Raw genomic sequence first — 20,973 nt, 5'->3', positions numbered from 1 at the left:
CTTCTGGGAACATATCTTCACAATCTGTCTAAATTTATAACTGCTAGGGAAGCCCATGTATATTTTTAGCCAGCTGAGGAGAGTGATTTCCAGACAATCCAATTTACCTGTCCTGACAACATTCCTACCTATACATGATTAACGGGAAATAGAGGCCATGGAAAACTTGAAAATTGGCCCTTCTGTAGTTTATCTCATTCTGTCCTCTGTGGGTTTTTTCCCCTTAACTGCTAAATGTGTTACCTTGGCAACACATATAAAACTGCCATGCCAATAAGTTAACTTGAATCTGCGTGGTCTGTGGCTCTCCATATTTGAATGGCCACTGGTGCTGCCCTATTTGCAGATTTATTTTTGGCGAATCGATTTGTTTCCTAAAGAAATCAATTTTTTTTCATTCACCACCTGTCCTGCTCTGCATTTTTTCAGGTTGAAAGGCCCATCAGCCTATTACATGCATTCCTCCTCAGCCTTCGTCTTGGAGCTCGCACCCTCTATGCCGCCATGTTCCCGCTTTCCCCCATAGTGCCCCACTCCGCCACACTTGGGGGGGAAAAACCCCCAGGCATAGCACAGGACACTATTTTGTTTTTTTCACAGCAGCACTAAACAGAGGACACAGGATAGTGAGGGGCACCTGGGAGGTTGGCATGTGCGGCGGGGCCTCCCTCGTTCTCTGCGGTGGCTTTCTGGAGGTTTAATGCCGCTGAAACAGACTTTTCCATCCTGGACGATGCATAGGGTGCAGGCAGTGGGGTGACTGTGTCAAGAAGCTGAGGGGCTTCTGCCAGGGAGATTGTGGGATTATGGTTGGAGAGACACGGGGCTTTTGTGGTAGGGTGAAATCAGTGGGTTGAGGAGCAGGGAAGTTTGGTGCCGAGATGCACGGGAGTAGGAGGCTTTCGTGACAGGCTTTAGCAGGGTGACTTTCAAAGAAGTGGGCTTTTGCCAGGGTGACATGGGATGACTTGGGGGGGGGGGGGGGGGGAGGACTAGGAGTTCTAGTGGCAGGGTACCCTCGGATGAGAGGCACAAAATATCTCCCCATCACCCACTCAGCCGAAGTTACCCTGGCACTGGAACCCCTAAGTCTCTCCAGTCATTCCATGTCACTTCTTTGAAAGTCACCCTGGGGGAAAGAAAATAAAATTCTTTAATGCTAGCTGCTTTTTTTTTTTTTTTTTTTGGTTATGTGTTAATGACTTTTTAAAGAAAAAAAAAATGTCACACAGCTCTTCTTGTTTGTCTGGTTTTTGGGTGAAGGAAGCAGCTTCATGGCAGGAATACTTTTAAATTTCCTTTCTGGCCTAAGATTGGTGACTTTCTGGCCCTTTGTCCCACAGGCTCAAGGAACTGAGCTGGATTGCATGGCGTTTTTGGTTCTTGGTCTCCTGGCAATTGGTTAGCTTTAGGATCACTGTTTTATGAAAACATATATTTGAATTTGATATCATGTCCTACTTATTCATGCAGGGCCCTTTTTTTTTTTTTGGTGATGGTGGGGTACGTTTTGAACTTAATTTTAATACTGAACAATAATTATGTAGATGGTACGGACATTTTAGAGAAATAGAGGCTGGTGCAGTTTAATGTGTCATCGCAAATGCTTTCATGAATGTTTAAAATGTTCAATTGCTGCTGCCTGTTTGTGTTACTCTGTATGTTATAATATTAGCATAGGTCTGAGGCTATTGGCTCCTATATTTCAATTAAGCCAAATGGAATCAAATTGAAAATCCAATTTTTTTGTTGTTGTTGTTACATTTGTACCCCGCACTTTCCCACTCATGGCAGGCTCAATGCGGCTTACATATTATAAACAGGTACTTATTTGTACCTGGGGCAATGGAGGGTTAAGTGACTTGCCCAGAGTCACAAGGAGCTGCCTGTGCCTGAAGTGGGAATCGAACTCAGTTCCCCAGGACCAGAGTTCACCACCCTAACCACTAGGCCCACTACTCCACACTTCATATGAACAGATTGAATTGAAAATTTTTTGACTGAATCGGATAGCACTAATGGCCACTACAAGCCATAAAATATTTAGGGCCCTGTTTACTAAGATGAGTTAGCATTTTTAGTGAGTGCTAAAAATTAGTACACTGTGTAGATGCCCATAGGAATATTATGGGCATCTACAAGGTTAGTGTGCGCTATTGCTTAGCACGCACTAAAAACGCTAATATGCCTCTAGCGCAGCTTAATAAACAGGGCCCTAACTTTTTACTTATATTATTTTTTTACATTCTTATTTTTCTATTTTGCTATAGCACTGTCAGTAGGCATTAATGTGGTTATCAGTGGGTATATGTATTAGGGGTATATGGGTAGAATATATTTTTATTTCGTTTCATGTTCTTTTTTTTCCATATCACTTTACTTTAGTTTGGTTTCAATTGTGTCATTCTGTATTGTTTTGTAATAGCACACACTATTTAGTGTGCTCTAAACAAAAGAGTATGCACTATTACAAACCAAAACAGTACAAAAATGCACAGCCCTAATATCTGTGATTGCGCAGATACAAGAGAGAGAAAATTAACTGACTATAGTTTCACTGTACTGCCTGATGGCTCTTTTTGTTGCTGTGGGGAACAGAGTTATCCCACAATTACAATTCACAAACATGCTGGGAAAGCCATTTTTTTTCCTTTCACCCCCAATTTTCTTCACATTTTCTGTTCTGAGTGATTACGTCACAGCAGTCGGCCTAGCAAGATGGTCTCCTGCATCCACCCCTCTGCTGCTGGAATCTCGACGAATCCCAACTTGTTGTAGAAGTCTAGCTGCTGCTTGTCAGTTGGACTCACTTCACAGAACACACCCTGTGATCCTGGAGTCAAATACAAGGAAGAGGAAGGGTGACAAGAATGCCCAGATGATTACATAGTAACATAGTAGATGACGATAGATAAAGACCTGTACGGTCCATCCAGTCTGCCCAACAAGATAAACTCATAGCATAAGGTATGATGCAATATTATATATGCATACTTGATCTTGATTACATTAAGGGGGTGGTCAGAGAAATATGAAATCATACAGAGAAAAATTAAAGATAAAGGCAAAAGGAGGAGCAAGTGTGTATGAAAAAAAAAATAAGAATCCCAGAAAAGAAAAAGAAATAGATGAGAAAATTAGTGAAATAGAAACATAAGGAAAAGGATGGGAAAAATTATTATTCACAGAAGATTATGTAAGTAATACGCACATGCACACTACAGTCACATGAGTAGAATCTGACTGAAAATGAACAGATAAGTGTCCCTTTTGTTTTCATTGTAACCTTCTAGTTGCTCTAAAGTGGTCTACTCCCAATAACATTCTGCTTTGTGCTTCTTGTGTAATACGCTGTACTGGGCCTTACCTCATCTTCTGTGGTACAACAGCACAGAGCTCTGTGGAATGCTTTCTAATGATGAATAATCCGTGTTCAGGAAAGTTCCTGTCTGAGACCCTGAGTATATAAACCTGGCTAGCAGGACAACCACACTACCTAAAAACAACCCGAGATACGAGTCTTGCAAACAAGGCTGGCTTAACCTATGGACCAGGTGAGGCAATGGCCTAGGGTGCTGGAGATAAAGGGTGCCAAACGCCTGAGCCTGTGATGTCACTGGCTCTATAGGTTAAGCTGGCCCAGAGCTTACCTGGCAGCATTGCATGTGCAGGGAAGAAAGAAGAGCTGGTAACCCCCTTCCTCTTGCTATCTCAGGCCACCTTCTCCCATCTATCTTTAAAGGCAGTTTCCTCTGCCAAACACAGACAGCGTTTCAACTAACGCTACCAGCTTCACAGTCTTCCTTCTGCCGCGCCCCGACCCCTCCTTTGACATAACTTTCTGTTTCCACAGGAGCATGGCAGAGGGAAGACACTGGAGCTGATGCAGGTAGCGTTAGGTGAAACACTGTCAGTATTCAGGAAGAGGGAACTGCCTTTAGGGGGAGGCTGGAGAAAGGAGGATGGCCTGATAGGGGGGGGTGCCAATAGAGGGGTGCCAAACCAAAAGTTGGCTCATGGCACCATGGTCACTTGAGCCAGCCCTGCCTGCAAAGCCTCAATACATTTCTGAATAGAGAATTTTCCACCTACTCACTAAGCAGATCTCCACCAGGAAAAAAAAGAGTATCACATGATGATTACTACTACTACTACTACTAATCATTTCTATAGTGCTACTAGACGCTTCATGACTACGCATGGCATAGTCATAGTTTTGTGTAATTGTCCTAATTAGATTGTAAGCTCTGTTGAGCAGGGACTGTCTCTTCATGTTCAAGTGTACAGCGCTGCGTACGTCTAGTAGCGCTATAGAAATGATAAGTAGTAGTAGTATAGGCACTGGTTATGGCATCAAGCCTATTCTACAAAGAAAGCAGGCACTTACTGATGCTAAGCAAGCAGGGGCCTTGACTGCAGAGGTGGTATGGAATAAGGAAGGTTAATCATTGTAAATTTTAGAAAGTCTGTTAGTATATTTATTTATTATATTTGTATCCCGCACTTTCCCACTAAAAGCAGGCTCAATGCGGCTTACATAGTAATTCATTAGGGACATCATGAAAACCCAACTGGCTGGTGGGCCCCCTTGCCTTATAAGACCTATCCCCCTAAGCATTTACCAACTTGGAATATATAGAGTGAGATCACCTAGTTTTCTAACAGAGGCTGCTGCCAATGACTCCAATGCTTACCATTTGCTTTTAATGCTGAGAGCAGGCAGATGGTGAGGCTCCGTCCTGCACTGACATCCATCGCACGAGAAAAAGAGACTGCTTGCATCAGGGATGGGAAATGATGCAAGACTGACTCGGGGAAGGCAGGTCTTTCCGTGTGGAAGAACATCACCGCCTACTTCAGGCAGGGCAGCGGCAGAGACACAAAGTTGGTAGGTCATGGTCAACAAGGAATAAGAGAAAACGAGAGCAGTTTAGGAGGTAGCTCGAGATTTCAGAATGGAAGGCTAACAAGTGAATGCATAGTAACCATGTGTTAAGAGCCAACATTAATGCAAGATAACTGCAGAGCCTCTACATTAACTGCGTGGCCAACATCTTCCGCGTGAACCGATACTCTCATATCACCCCTCTCCTCAAGTCACTTCACTGGCTCCCGATCCGCTACCGTATACAGTTCAAGCTTCTCCTTTTAACCTTCAAATGCACTCAATCTGCAGCCCCCCATTACCTCTCTACCCTCCTCTCTCCGTATGTTCCCACCCGTAACCTCCGCTCTCAGGACAAATCACTCCTATCTGTACCCTTCTCCACCACCGCTAACTCCAGACTCCGCCCATTCTGCCTCGCATCACCATATGCCTGGAACAGCCTTCCCGAGCCCATATGTCACGCGCCCTCCCTGCCCATCATCAAGTCCTTACTCAAAACCCATCTCTTCACCCTTGCTTTTGGCGCATAACCACCTTCCCCACTCATGACACCTACACTGACTTCATAGTTTGTAACCTTTAGATTGTAAGCTCTTTTGAGCAGGGACGGTCCTTCCCCATGTTAAACTTGTACAGCGCTGCATAACCCTGGCAGCGCTATAGAAATGCTAAGTAGTAGTAGCAGTAGTAGCAGTTAGCACAGAAGCAATACACTTAGGGGCTAATTCTGTATAGATTGCCTAAAGTTAGTGTTGGGATGACTGCACAACTGCTGTTATAAAGTCTAGCGTATGTTTGCATTTACATGCCTAACTTTAGGCACGATCATTTATGTTAACTCAATGGCTGGTGTAAATGACTGTGCCTAACTGCAGGAAGTTAGGTGTGCAAACATTAGTATTTTATAACCTGTGCGTGTAAGTGCTGGACGCCCCTGACCCACCCATGCCCATCCCAGGTCCACACCCCAGGGGCATAGCCATGGATGGGCCTGGGGGCCTGGGCCCACCCAATTTCGGCTCGGGCCCAACCCAGCCGCAATGCACAGACACAGACTTTACCAAGTCTGCTCATGGTCTTGAAGCTCCTTCCTGCTCTCTCTCAGCAGCGGCAGCGTTCTCAATCTAACCTCCTTGGCGATTCAACCTCCTGATTGCCTGCAGCTGACCGGGCAGGAAACCTTCGCTGCTGTGTCCAGTCCCCTGCTGACACCACTTCCTATTTTGGACATGGGTTGGTGCCACAGAGCACAGCAGAAAGATGGCTTTGAGATTAGATATAGGCAGGAATTGCTGCCGTTGCTAAGGGAGTTTCAGGACTGAGGGAGCCTCCTCAGCCAAGCCCAGTTAACTTTCCACAGACCAGGAAGGTTGGACAACGGGAGGATGGAAAGAGGGAGGGAGAACTATTGGACAGGGTGGGGGGAAGGGAGGGACAGATGCGGAATAGGGGTGAGGGAAGCGAGAAGGAGAAACTGACAAGGGGGGCAAGAGATGAAGAAATGATTCACATGGTTGTGTCATGGGAGGGATGCTGCAAATGGGGGTGGAGAGGGAGAAATGTTGGCAGGGGAAGGGAGATAAGGAGAGATGCTGCATTGAGGAAAGAGGGAGAAAGAGTGACACGTTGGACCGAGGGCATGAGAAAAGGGAGAGAGAAAGAAATGGTGGACAATGAGAAACATGGAGGAGGGGAAGAGAGAGAGGGAGAGATGAACATGGGGGTGGGGGGAGAGAGAGGGAGATGTTGGATCCAGGGACGGAAGGAAATTGAGGGAGAAATCCAGGTCAATGGGAGAAAGAGATGCAGGTCAATGGGAGGAAGAAAGGAGAAGAAATGCTGGAACATGGTGGAGCGGGGCAGGAGGGAAGGGACAAAAACATAATGAGGGGTGGAGTAGAAGGGACAGGAAGATATCGGGCTATGATGGTGGGGAGCGGAAAAAGAGGGAGCAGATGCTGAACTAGAAGGATGGAGGAAGGAATAGGCTGGGAAATGAATGAGGAAAATAGTGATTACATGAGGTAGAAACATGGCAATGGAGAGTACATTACAGTTGAAAGGGAATGGAAGGCTGGGGAAGGAGAAAGATGGGGAATGGGAAAACTAGTGGGTGAGAGGAGGAGTTGGAAGTCTGATAAATAGCTGAAAAGTAAAAAGAATGGTGAGAAAGAGGGTGAAATTTGTGTGAACAGAGGCAGGAAAGAGAAAAAAGATCAATATATCAAAAGACAGGTGTAGCGAGGGAATGGAATAAGACAGGAGAGAGGAGAAAAGACAAATGGATATCAGCCACTTGAAGAAGAATTTAGCAGAGGACAAACAGGAAAGCAGAAAAGAGAAGCTGGAATCAACGTGATGGAAAAATAAAATGTCCAGACAACAAAGGTAGAAAAAAAGCATTTTATTTTTAAAATTTTAAATGGAGCACGTTAGTTTTGGGAAATGCACAAAGCAGATGTTCTTTGTATTGTGTTCACCAGAAAAGGAAATGCATTTCCCATTTTTCTTTTTTCAATGTTGCAGTTCATGCGGAGTCTTGGGAGTTCTCAGTTCAATTTTTGTCTACATATTTTTATTTCTGTTGGTGTGACAGTACCGGCAGATGGGGTGATTGCAGGGGAGAGAAGGGGATCCAGGGGCCCCTTAATTTTATTTCCTGATTTGAGCCACCAGTATGTCTAACACCAGCCCTAACCCCTGCTGTAGCTGGTGAGGATCCCCAAACAGCTGAGGACGTCCTCCAAAGGCGGCCAGAACACCCTACTACCAAACTCTGCATCCTTGAGCCACTGACAACTAAGCATGCGTGGGGTGCTGATGTTGGTGGCTCAGGGACATTGCTGCTACCTGCCAAACTTGGTAAAAGGGAGTTCTGGCACATTTGGGGAAAATACTCAGCTGACAAACATTGGGGATCCTTATTAACTAAAGTATTTACAGTCCATTCTCGCTATTCACTGGGGTTATGTTCCTAGAAAACCCCGTGAATACCAAAAACGCAAATACGGAACCACTGATCCCATAGGAAAAGGGGGTTAGGTTTCTGTGTGACTCTGTTCACTGTACATTTTTGCTACCTAACACCATAAACTTATCACTTCATGTACCCTTCTTGTAAAGAACAGCTTACTTATTATATTGTGCATTTATAAAGGTATTTTACACACTTTCTTTTCTAAAAGTACAGTATATACAGTCTTTTGGTATAACAATACTCATACACAGCTCTATGAATATCTTCTTCTTCCTTATGGGAACACATTTTCATTTGCACTCGTACTACACTGTGAATGCCTGTGAATAGCGAAAATGGGTTACACTTTATTTTGCGCCAATCAGCGAATTCATGAATACCGAGCATGTGGATAGCGAGAATGGACTGTATATTTTGAGTTGTAAAGTGCTGGAGTTGGGGGAGGGAGTGAAGGAGTGGAACGCCGAACACTACCCGAATACTGCTGAACAACAGGACAACCTCATGTTTTGTGCCTACTGATGGACGTATACTTATGCACTCTACCTCTGCTTTTGGCTGTTTAGCCACACCTTATTACTGCACTGGACATTTGTACCTTGGACATTTGTGCCCTATCCAGTTTTACTGTTTACTAACCAAGAAGGTTGTTGTTTACTAATGTAAGGACAGAATGCAGGACTATTAGACATATAGCTTGTAACAGTAGTTTGCAAGGCCTATACAAGACCAGCTTGCATGTAGCAACGCGACCTTGGAGGGTGCTGACACCCCCTGCATTCCTGAGCCGAACCTTATCTCCTGTGCTAGAAAGGAGCATTGTGTGTGTGTGAAGAATAAGCTGCTAAGTTTCGTTTTTCTTGCCAGTATCATTTCAGTGTTATGACGTGAGTATGTACTGGGACTACAATTTTGTACTGTAAGAACTACAAAAGTTTACTGCGCATGCCAGTTGTGATGTGTAAGGGGCCAAATGCGCAGGCCCAGTAGGGAAGTATAAATGTAAGTGTCAGATGATTTATGACACACAGTGTCCCGAGACTACTCGGTGCTGTTCACTTGCTAGCAATAAAGTTGCCTTGTTTGGAACCAAAGTTTGCCTTTCGTCTCCTGATTCCCACCTGTTTCATTGGCGACCCAGATGGGACAGAAGTAGAAAGGGGAATCGGATTATATTCTTCCCCTCCCCCACTGTGGTCGGGTCAGGTTATCGATCCCCACCCGAGAAGCTGGTGAGTGGCCACCGCTGATTTCAGCGTCCATCTCCCGGAGGAGGGTCGATCAACTCCGCCTGACTGTAGAGGGGGCTGTGTGGTTCCGGCAAGGCACCTTTTCTATTTCAGAAAGAAGCGTACGACGGCGCAGCCTGCGACCCCGGCGGACAGGCGAGTATACTCTACGTAGTGACCGGCCCAGTAAGGACCGAAGAAGAGGCGTGATCACCCTCTTTTAGCCAGTGACTAATACGGACTATTGGTATACGACTAGGTCCCGAAACTCACTAGGCTCCGGCGACGAAACCGAGCGGCGAACGGGAGGGTTTCTTGTGGCGTATGAAAGTGTGTGAATGGGCTTGCAGTTCCAGGCCGGGCGACCGCGTCCTGGTCAGGCCGAGTGTTGACCCTTTTGTGTCTGGTGGAACGAGACCCCTTACTCCTCCACCGCCCCTTCCCCCTTTGTCCGTCACCTGTCCTTTGGCACTCAGGTTAGGATGGGCGGGGGTGGGTCTTCACCGTTAGACTTAATGACGGAACACTTTAGCGAAGTGTTCGACCAAGATAAATGTAGCAGGGCCGGGATGATACAGAGATGTCAATTTATGTGGCCAGGGCTAGGAATTGCCGGATGGCCCCCGGGAGGGTCATTCGAGTATGAAAAAGTGGCGGCGGTCATGAATATTGTTATAGTTGAGGGAAACCCAGGCTGTCCCGAGGACATCCCATACATAGAAGCGTGGTTGGATGTAGTCCGGGACCCGCCGGCTTGGGCCCAACGGAAGGTAGAAAAGGCCGCCCTCATGGTGGTAAAGCAGAGAAAGGGCCGGAAAACTAAACTTAAGGCCCTGCCGACCCATGCCTTCGCCCTCCAAAGCTCGGCAACCGCTGCCGTTCAGAAGGCCGCAGGGCCCGCCCCCATACGGCCTACCGCCCCTAGCGCTGAAGCCACTGAGACCACGCCCCCTGCTACCATTGGTAAGGTAGGAGCTACGCCCAGTACGACCAACACACTTTCTAGAATGAAACCCCCAAAGGAAACCCTAGGGAAAGTTCAGGGTTTGCCCAAAAAGAAGCCTCCGAAGGCCCCGATTCTTGCTACGGCGGAAGCATACGAAGACGACATCGCGCCACCGCCGTATGCCCCGATATACCCCGACATCGCGAGCCTGGAGGAGGGCCCGGATAACGCTGATGCTTCCGGGTCAGAGTCGGAGGCCGGAGAGACGTCCCGTCCAGACTCACCTGAGTCACCGGGCCCCGCAACCATACGGAAGAGTAAACGGGTTGTGAAGAACATTACTCGGTTCCCCCAATCGAGTCCGCGCAACGCCCTCCCTTCGAGCAGGAAAGAGGGAGCCACTAACCTATTCCCAGTTCGACAATCCACCACCTATACCCCTAACCCGGCGGAAGGGGGGGGCCAGCCCATTGAATCAACAGTTTATAGCCACGTTCCCTTCTCAAGTGCCGACCTGTATAACTGGAAATTGCATGGGCCGTCCTACGACCAGAAACCCGAGCAGTTGGTGGAGCTGGTGGAAGGCATTATATACAGTTATAATCCGACTTGGGGGGACCTTAGGCAGTTGAGCGCCCACATCCTGACCACTGAAGAACGCCGCCTTTTACAACAAAATATGGAGCAAGCTGTCCGGGATGCGAACCCCACCCATGCCAACTTACAGAATCTAATAGAGACGGAGGCGCCCCTCGCTGCTCCTGCGTGGGACTACCGAACCGCTGAAGGCCAAACCCTTATCCGCCGATACCAGCAGGCGTACCTGGCCGCCTTAAAGAAGGGGAAACAGAAGGTTACCAATATGGGGAAAATTCACAGTGTAGTCCAACAAAAGGACGAGAGTCCGGGGGATTTTCTGGAACGGCTTATGGAGGCATTTAGGAGGCACAGCCCGATAAACCCCGAAGACCCCAGGAACCTCCCAACCGTAGTTATGAGTTTTGTTAGCCAGTCGGCACCGGATATACGAAGAAAGCTACAGAGAACGGAGGGGTTCGAAGGGATGAGCCTCAGCCAACTGAAAGCTATAGCGGATCGCGTATTCGGATATCGCGACCAGGAAGAGAAGACGGAGGCCCGAAAGGAATCGACCAGGCGGATGCGGGAGAAGGCAGATGTGTTGGCCACGGTGCTGGAAGAACGGATGAGGTCTAGACCAAAGGGGAGGGGCAGAAGGACAAGAGGAACGCGGTCCCCCATAGGACGCAACCAGTGTGCAAATTGTCGACAAGAAGGACACTGGTGGGCTGATTGTCCAGAGGAGATACGGGACAGCCCGAGAGAAGATGAACCATGGGACCGGCAGAGAGAGAAGGAGACGGGCGACCGTACAGGGGCCCCCAGACGAGGCCGGGGAAGGGGCCGAAGAGATAGAGGGCGGGATGACCGGAGGGAATGGCAGATGGCTATGGAGGCTACCCGAGACAGTACCGCATGAAGAGACCGGGAGGGCAGAGTCCCCACTGACCCTCTGGTGGAAATTCGGGTGGGGACAGAGTCTATGAAGGCCTTACTAGACACGGGGGCCCAACGATCTGTTATCACCACCGCCATAGCCCCAGCCACGAAAGAAACTATACCAATTGTGGGAGCCTCCGGGAAATCCCTTGCAGCCCCCCTCCTCAAGGAACGCCAAGTCCAGATCGGAGGGACAATGGTGTCTCATCAGTTCATACACATCCCTGGATGTCCAGTCCCCTTGATTGGTCGAGACCTACTCTGTAAGCTCCAGGCCACCTTGAAGTTCAAGACCACGGGTGAAGTGGAAGCTCGCTTTGAAGATCGGCCAGTGACACTTATCTGCCCGGTAAGGGAAGAATGGAGACTACACGCCCCCCCAACCGTAGGGCCTGGCAGCTGCCGTTACGACCAGAATACCCCTTTTGCCCAGCAGAGGCGAGCCATAATGGATGAAGTGCTTGGTGTATGGGCAGAAGTGAACCCCGGAGGACTGGCCGTTAACGCTATCCCCATCTGGATTGAACTCAAACCAAATGCTCAAGTTGTCAACCAAGGACAATACCACATCCCCTATGCAGCCCGGCATAGTATGCAAACTCATCTACAGAAACTCCTCCAACAAGGGGTCCTTAAACCGATCAGATCCGCGTGGAATACCCCATTGTTGCCCGTTAAGAAGCCAGGAACATCCGAATACAGACCCGTCCAGGACTTGAGGAAAGTCAACAACCAGGTGGCCGACATAGTTGCTCTCGTACCAAACCCCTACTCCATCTTAGCCCAAGTGCCATCCCAGACCAAGTGGTATAGTGTCATTGATCTGAAGGACGCCTTCTTCTCCATCCCCCTTGCTGCCGACAGCCAGAAGTTGTTTGCCTTCACGTGGGAAGACTTACAGACGGGAACCAAGCAGCAATATACATGGACCCGGCTTCCTCAGGGGTTCAAGAACTCTCCCACCCTCTTTGGTGACCAGCTTGCCCAGGACCTGAAAATGTACCAAGATGAGTACGGGCCGGTCGTCCAATACGTGGATGACTTGTTGGTGGCCCGGGAAACGTACACGGACTGTGCAGAAGCTACTTTTTACCTCTTGAAAACCCTGGAAGCCCAGGGGTACCGGGCCAGTCGCAAAAAGGCCCAGATATGCGAGATCGAAGTCGAGTATCTGGGGTTTCGCCTCCGAGAAGGAACCCGAAGGCTCGGTACCCCCCGAACCCAAGCTATCCGCAACCAACCCACCCCTGTGAATAAGAAGGAATTGCGAGCACTCCTCGGAGCCGCTGGATACTGCCGGATATGGATCATCAACTTCGCTGTTCTGACCCATGATCTGTACGCCAAGCTAAAAGGACCTGAACTCGAGGGCCAAAACCTCCAGTGGGGGAAAAACGAACTGAAAGCCCTTCAGGACCTCAAGGAGGCCCTTGTGGCCCCACCAGCGCTCGGACTGCCAGATGTGACTAAGCCGTTCCACTTGTTCGTCGACGAAAAGAAGGGACTGGCACTTGGAGTCCTCACCCAACTGGTCGGCACCTGGCAACGCCCTGTAGCATATCTCTCCAAGGGAATGGACAACGTGGCACGAGGATGGCCGGGCTGTCTCCGAAGCATTGCAGCGGCCTGTCTGCTGATACATGAGGCCAACAAACTCACGTTTGGCCAAACACTTTTTGTGACCACACCCCACACCATCCGCGGCCTACTCGAGAGCCACGGACCTAGATGGATGACCAACTCCCGATTGGTTAAATACCAAGCCCTCCTGTGCGAAAATCCGGAGGTGCGGATCCTGGACACGACCAACCTCAATCCTGCCACCCTCCTCCCGGCCCCTGAACCGCCATTACACGACTGTGAGGAGGTAATGGCCACAGTGCATTCTAGCAGACCTGATCTCAAGGACCAACCCTGGCAAGGGGGCATCACCCTGTTCACCGATGGAAGTAGCCAAGTAATAGAGGGAAGTCGAAGAGCTGGCTATGCTGTTGTATCTGAGGACCACGTGATTGAGGCTATGGCCCTGCCGCCCGGAACGTCAGCCCAGAAAGCGGAGCTGATCGCCCTCACCAAAGCCCTCCTGTGGGCTGAAGGAAAAGTTGTTAACATTTACACTGACTCCAAATACGCTTTCCTCACCCTCCAGGTGCATGGAGCCTTGTACAAGGAGAGGGGATTTCTGACAGCTGAAGGAAAAGGACTCGCGAATGCCACTGAGATTTGCCAACTGCTCGAGTCGGTGTGGAAGCCAAAGAAAGTAGCTGTAATGCATTGCAGGGCCCACACCGGCCGGACGGACCCTATTGCCCGCGGTAACCAACGAGCGGATGATGCCGCAAAAAGGGCAAGTCTGCTCCCTTGCTCTACTCACTCATCTGACCTTGTACTCGTCGTTCACCTCCCCACAGAGACCCCTATCTATAGCCCCACAAGAGGCTGAGTGGGCCCGGCAAGAGGGCCTGGAGTCACGCAATGGCTGGTGGGTACTACAGGATGGGCGCATATGGATACCCGAAGCCCTGGCCTGGACGGTAGCCAAGGAGGCTCACGACCGCACCCACCTGGGCAGGGACGCTCTGGGGCGCCTACTCGAGAAAACTTACTACATCAACAAACTGTCCCTGTGGACCAAAAATGCTTCCAGCCGATGCGCCACTTGTGCCCGGAACAACCCTCGAACGGGGCCCGGTCCTATGCCAGGACATGTTCTCCGAGGCACTAGCCCCTTCCAAGTCTGCCAGATTGACTTTACACACATGCCCCCGGCCCGGGGCTACAAAGCTATCCTTGTCGCCGTGTGTACCTACACCGGATGGATTGAAGCCCAGCCCACTAGAACGGAAATGGCTAAAGAAGTCACCTCCCTACTGCTTCATCAAATCTTACCCAGATACGGTCTCCCCAAGCAGATAAACTCCGACAACGGTCCTGCCTTTGCCAGTGAAGTAACTCAACAGCTCAGTACGAGACTAGGCCTCGATTGGAAGTTACATTGTGCCTGGAGACCCCAAAGCAGTGGAATAGTGGAGAGAGCTAACCGTTCCCTGAAGAACCAGCTAGCCAAGCTATGCCAAGAAGCCAAAGCCAAATGGCCCGATCTGCTCCCACTGGCCTTGCTACATCTTAGGTGTACCCCCAAGGCTACCGGCCTTACTCCTTACAAGATGATGTATGCTAGGCCACCACCACTACCCTCTTTTCCCGACTCCTTGCAGATACAGGGCGAGAGTTCCTTAGTGAGACAGATGAAAGCATTACACGAGGTAGTGCAAGACATCCAGCAATACACTGAAAGAGTAGCTCCCTTGGTTCTCACCAATCCCACACATCGGTTCAGGGTAGGAGATGAGGTCTGGGTAAAAGAGTGGGATGAATCTGACTGTCTAAAGCCCAAATGGAAGGGGCCCTCCCTTGTTCTCCTAACGACCCCAACCGCTGTTAAAATTGCAGGAAGCTCGGTGTGGATACATTGGACCCGACTGAAACCTGCCGCTCCCACTAACAGCACCCCGAAGCGTTGGACTGCTCATCACCATCCAGACGCTCCATTACGGCTGACCTTAAGAAAGACGTGAACCACCAGATTCATGCCTGCCCAGCAACAGGAACTCAGCTTCTGGACCCACTGCGTTTTTGGCTCCCTGTTTATCGCAGCCTTCATCGTGGGCCTCATTATCTTCTTGCTGCAAAAGCTCGGATACCTCCCACCAAATCTATAATGCTGAACATCTTCCTTCTCCTGTGTGCAGTCCCGAGCTATCCTACCACCCTGAGCAAGAATTGCACCGAATGTTTGCGCCTGGTGCGCCATCGTATAGAGGGAGGGTATCACCTGGTTACCACCCTCATCCACCAGACGCAGCCCCCAGAAGGCGGTTGCCAGCTTCTCCCGACTTGTGCCCTCATTACCCCGAATGGCCTCCAACAGTTCCACAGATGCCTCCAAGGCAATCTCACTATCTGCCATAGCCCTACCAAGCCAAGATACTACAATGTCACCCTCAGCGTAGGACTCCCTGCGTATGTGGCCGGGCCCCCGGGAGTCGAGGGCGATGGCATTCTATATTACGTAAATTCCACTCGCATCCTCGTTGGTGGCATCCAAACTATAGCAACCCTAACCTTCGACGTCTGTGCCGCCATGGACAAACACCCTTGGTCTCGCAAATGTGGTAGCCAGAGTTGGCGTCAGGCATATGTGAACGACCACAAGTATGTCTGCCCTTTCAGTCCAGACATGAGATGCTGCTCCCCGTGGGTTTGGCTCCCATGCGCCGGTGACACTCGAGCCTCGGGCTGGGACCGAGTATGTGCTTATACGGGAGGAGGATATGCCGGATGCACCGGCCTGGGCGAGTTTCGTCGAGGTTCTGGTAACTATGTGTCCCTAGACTGGCCCATTCGAGGACACGACATGCCTTGGAGAGGGACGTGGGGCCTTGGCATTGACGGTGGAGGAATGGATCCCTTGACATATATTACCATATATCAGAGCCTCGAAACAAAGCCTCCTTCGCACTACCAGACTACTGTCGTCGGCTACCAAGAAGTATTCGATGAAATTGCTCGTGCTGAACAGACCGAGACTACGTTCCCCATCTCCCCAGAAGCCCGGAATATGTTCCTTAACTTGGCCGAGAACATTGCCCTCTCCCTGGGAATTGCCAACTGTTTCGTCTGTGGAGGCACCGACATGGGTGAACAATGGCCCTGGGAAGCGAGAGAGATCCGACAGCAAACGTGGGATGCACTCAACACCACTAACATTACCTTTCCCCAGCGACCGAAGCCGTACGAATGGGCCTTGAGAACAAATATCATAGGTACCCTCTGCGCTAGTCGAGCGCCATCGAAGCGGTACTCTGTACCAGTGGGAGATTCTGCTTGCACGGGGGTTCTTCAGTATAATGGAAGCCGGACGACCTGGTGGCAAACGGATAACCTGCCCGCCCCGGAACCTATCTGGACAGAACCCACCTTGAACACAACATGGGCATACGGAGGAAACGCCTCCCTCAAGTGGGTAGCCCCGGGGGGCTACTACTATATCTGCGGGCGCAGGGCCTACGAACAACTCCCGGCCCGCTGGTACGGTACCTGTCTCTTGGGCACTGTTCGACCTAGCTTTTTCCTTCTGCCCCTGCGAATTGGCGAAACTTTGGGTATCCCCCTATACGTGGAAAAAGGGCCAGATAACCCTGCCAGACGTAAACGGTCCTTTCTAAACACCAAGCCCAAAGTCCAAATTGGAGACTGGAAAGACAACGAGTGGCCGCCAGAACGCATCATTCATTACTATGGACCGGCCACATGGGCTGAAGATGGTACATACGGGTACCGCACCCCTATCTATATGCTGAATCGCATTATTCGCCTACAGGCCGTGCTCGAAATCCTTACTAACGATTCGGCCTTTGCCCTCAATATCCTAGCCCGACAAAACACTAAGCTCATTACCGCAGTTTACCAAAATCGCTTGGCTCTTGACTACCTCCTAGCCCAGGAGGGCGGGGTGTGTGGCAAGTTTAACCTCAGTAATTGCTGCTTACAGATTGATGACCAGAGCCATGTCATCAAGGAGATAACTGACCGGATGGTCAAATTAGCCCACGTCCCCGTCCAGACCTGGAACAGCGCGTGGGACTGGACCTCCTCCCTAACTAGCTGGTTGCCAACCTCCGGGAGCCTGCAAGGCCTCCTTGTCATGGGTGGCCTGTTTCTGTTGTCCTGTTTACTAATTCCTTTATCTCTTCCCTTAGTTTTCAGGTGTCTCCGCTCCACCATGGAAAGCATCGCTGACCGCCGTGCTGCTGCCCAACTTATGGCTCTCCAGATGTACTCTCCCATTCCCCAGTCTGATGAAGCTGACGATGAAGCACCTTGTGGCTGATGTGCACTTTGAACCCCCTGAGTCACTTCATGGGCCATTACCCTTGTGCCAGCAAAAGACCGGCTACAAAGGGGGGGGGATTCCTCTAGGGACCCTCCGTCTCAACCCCGGCGAAGCAACCAACGGCTGCGCAAGGGCTTAGGGCTCGCTTGTTGCCTCCCTCGCTGACTATCCTTGTCCTCTCTTTCCTTTTCAGGGTTCATGGAGGTGCGGTTCATGGAGGTGATACTCTCCACCAGAATGGATGTTCAAGTATCAAAAGGGGGGAATGAAGGAGTGGAACGCCGAACACTACCCGAATACTGCTGAACAACAGGACAACCTCATGTTTTGTGCCTACTGATGGACGTATACTTATGCACTCTACCTCTGCTTTTGGCTGTTTAGCCACACCTTATTACTGCACTGGACATTTGTACCTTGGACATTTGTGCCCTATCCAGTTTTACTGTTTACTAACCAAGAAGGTTGTTGTTTACTAATGTAAGGACAGAATGCAGGACTATTAGACATATAGCTTGTAACAGTAGTTTGCAAGGCCTATACAAGACCAGCTTGCATGTAGCAACGCGACCTTGGAGGGTGCTGACACCCCCTGCATTCCTGAGCCGAACCTTATCTCCTGTGCTAGAAAGGAGCATTGTGTGTGTGTGAAGAATAAGCTGCTAAGTTTCGTTTTTCTTGCCAGTATCATTTCAGTGTTATGACGTGAGTATGTACTGGGACTACAATTTTGTACTGTAAGAACTACAAAAGTTTACTGCGCATGCCAGTTGTGATGTGTAAGGGGCCAAATGCGCAGGCCCAGTAGGGAAGTATAAATGTAAGTGTCAGATGATTTATGACACACAGTGTCCCGAGACTACTCGGTGCTGTTCACTTGCTAGCAATAAAGTTGCCTTGTTTGGAACCAAAGTTTGCCTTTCGTCTCCTGATTCCCACCTGTTTCAGGAGGAGGCATAGAAAATATTTGCTGCCCACCCGCTTTGAGCTCAGGCCCACCCAAAATTGGCTGTCTGGCTACGCCACTGCCACACCCCTTTGAAGTTGTGCAGATTATGGGCAGTTACAATAACTTCTAATCGGTGCCAATTATAGCCTATTATCATTGTTCACAAACACCAACTATCAGCTCATTGTTAAATTAAGCTATGCACACGATTGACCTTATTCTATAACTTGTGCATGAAAATTGGCACACTAGGTGCAAATCTGGGCACAGAACGTTCTAGAAGTAGGGGGCTAATGCATGATAACTACATTGGAAATAACACAGTTGCACTTACCACTCATTGAGGTAGCATTAACTGTTCCATTGTTATCTGCTGCGTTGACAGTTAACTCTTGGCATTATACCACATGTTAAATATAAAGCACTAAGAAACCTTTCTAGACTAGCACTTAGCATGGACTCCCACATCTAATTTTGGGTGAAAAAACTTACACCTGTTGAAACCTGGTGTAAATCCTCACGCCAACAGGTGGCAGTTAGGCGCATAAATACAAGCATTCTATAACACTGCACCTAATTTCTGACCCACCCATGCCCCTCCCATGGCCACACCCCCTTTTCAGTTGCACACTATATTTAGGCACGCATTATAGAATAGGGTGCAGGGCAGATATCGCTCCTAATTCCTGCCAATTAAGTGCTTAACTCCAATAATTGACTTAGCACCTAATTGACTAATTAGTTTACATGAGCATCTGAGATTCACGTCCAAATATGGGCACCCAACTTTGGGCGACCTAGACAGAATCTGGAGGAGAGTGGCTCTGTGGGAGCTTAAGAGCTGTGGCACCTTGAAAAACTGAGCTAATAGGAAGAGTGAGGCAATAAGTGTACCAGAGGGCTGGAGATCCGAGGAGGGGAATCAACAGAGAAAGAGTGGTCTGGTAAGAGGAGAGGGAGGGGAGGGAAGGAACAGAGAAAGTCTTAGGGGATGGAAGGAAAGGAGAAGAGAGAGGGCATGGTAGGGTTACCATATTTGCAGAGACAAAAAAGAAGACAGAAAAAATAAAAATGGTTGGTACCTATGCTAGAGAAATATTTAATCGTAGCCTTTAGTTAATGAACACACATCAAACAGTGACGTACTGTTACAGGACAACAGTAGACAATCTACTTTTCAAGAACTTCCAGATTTGAGCTTGACTGAGTCTGAGCCCAAGTGCACTTATCAGAAGAGCACATATCCCTCAACAGTTTTAGCTGGCTTCTGAGATACCTGTGAAAGTCTTTGAATGACATATAATTAAAGTTGTGCTGCATGAACAAAATTCATTTGACAGATTCAACCAGCAGGGGAACAGAGAAGGGTGTGTCTCTCTCTCTTTAGCACCCCCATTGACTAATAGGCCAGAATGGTTTGTCTCATTATGTGTGTAGGTGTGTTGGTCATAGACACATAAAAGAAAAAAAGGACGTTTCCTTAACAATTAAAAATCCTGGAGGACGTATCTGAAGAAATCCAAAAAGAGGACTTATGGTAACCCCATGAGCTGGGTAGGGTTGGATGAATGCTGGACCAACTGCAAACGTTTTGTAGCCCTGCAGGATTGTGTAGCACATTCAACCTTTACAGATACTTGAAACTCCCCCTTAAAAGGAAGAGGATGTATTGTTATGGTTCAGTAACAGTGCAGACTATATTCTATATGTCTATACCCATCTTACCTGTTTCAGAAACAAGTTTCCCAGGGCATTGGATTTTGGGTACTTCTCCCTCATGATAGGAAACCAGGTTGTCTCACACTTTTTCAGGAAAGTCCACACGTTGATGGCCCCCGCAGCATATCCACACAGCCCTTGCTCATCCTCTAGAACAAAGAAATACTCTGGACTCAGAGTGAGGAAGCTGCCCAAGAACCTGCAGGGTAAGAGCAAAGACTCGTGACTAATTCTCTTCCCTATACAAATATCATGGACAAGAGGCCTTTCATCATCCAAGCAACTACCAAAATCCTTAGAGGAACACAAATATTCTGTATGAAATGTCATGTTACTTAATCAATATAATTCATTTCTTATTCAGTGTGTCTTCTAGTCTGGGGTTTTAGTTCTGCTCCTGCTGCTACAAGACATTAAGTCCCTGATTCACAGAGCTTACACCCTTGTCATGACACATGTACATAAGTACATTATTGCCACACTGGACCAGACCAAAGGTCCATGAAGCACCAGCATTCTGTTTCCAACAGTGGCCAATCCAGGTCACAAATACCTGGCAAGATCCAAAAAAGTTCAATACATTTTATGCTGCTTATCCTAGAAATAGCAGTGCATTTTCCCCAAGTCAATTTAATAATGGTCTATGGACTTTTCCTTGAGGAAGCATTCCAGACCTTTTTAAAACCCTTTTAAGCTAGCCACCTTTAAGACATTCTCTGGCAACGAATTCCACAAATAAGTAGCGGAAGCAAATAGAAAAGCTAGTTTTGACTTAAGGTGACCTTACAATTTCCCAGAATTCTGCAGGATCCAAAATATTTAACTCTCTGGCTTCTAAGAGTCGGTATAAG

General features: G+C 48.8%; 1 protein-coding gene across 5 annotated transcripts in view; it reads right to left on the bottom strand.

Annotated features, from left to right (window-relative positions):
- Positions 1–2,242: 2,242 nt before the first annotated feature.
- Positions 2,243–20,973, bottom strand: part of LOC115461201 (protein O-GlcNAcase-like) — an 83,002-nt gene continuing 64,271 nt past the window's right edge. For 4 of the 5 annotated variants that reach the window (XM_030190862.1, XM_030190864.1, XM_030190865.1 and 1 more), the window contains 3 exons: positions 20,129–20,321; positions 4,695–4,851; positions 2,243–2,833 (listed from right to left, as the gene is read on the bottom strand). In XM_030190862.1, the coding sequence (XP_030046722.1) occupies positions 2,697–2,833; positions 4,695–4,851; positions 20,129–20,321 (487 nt within the window). In that variant the 3' untranslated portion in view covers positions 2,243–2,696. Of the gene's footprint in view, positions 2,834–4,694; positions 4,855–20,128; positions 20,322–20,973 lie in introns of those variants that run through there. The other variant, XM_030190866.1, reaches the window with a different exon arrangement.

Source organism: Microcaecilia unicolor, chromosome 2 (assembly GCF_901765095.1).
Source record: "Microcaecilia unicolor chromosome 2, aMicUni1.1, whole genome shotgun sequence".
Lineage (NCBI taxonomy): Eukaryota > Metazoa > Chordata > Amphibia > Gymnophiona > Siphonopidae > Microcaecilia > Microcaecilia unicolor.
Note: the sequence above shows the minus strand (reverse complement) of the source record. Positions and strands in the feature narration are given on the sequence as shown.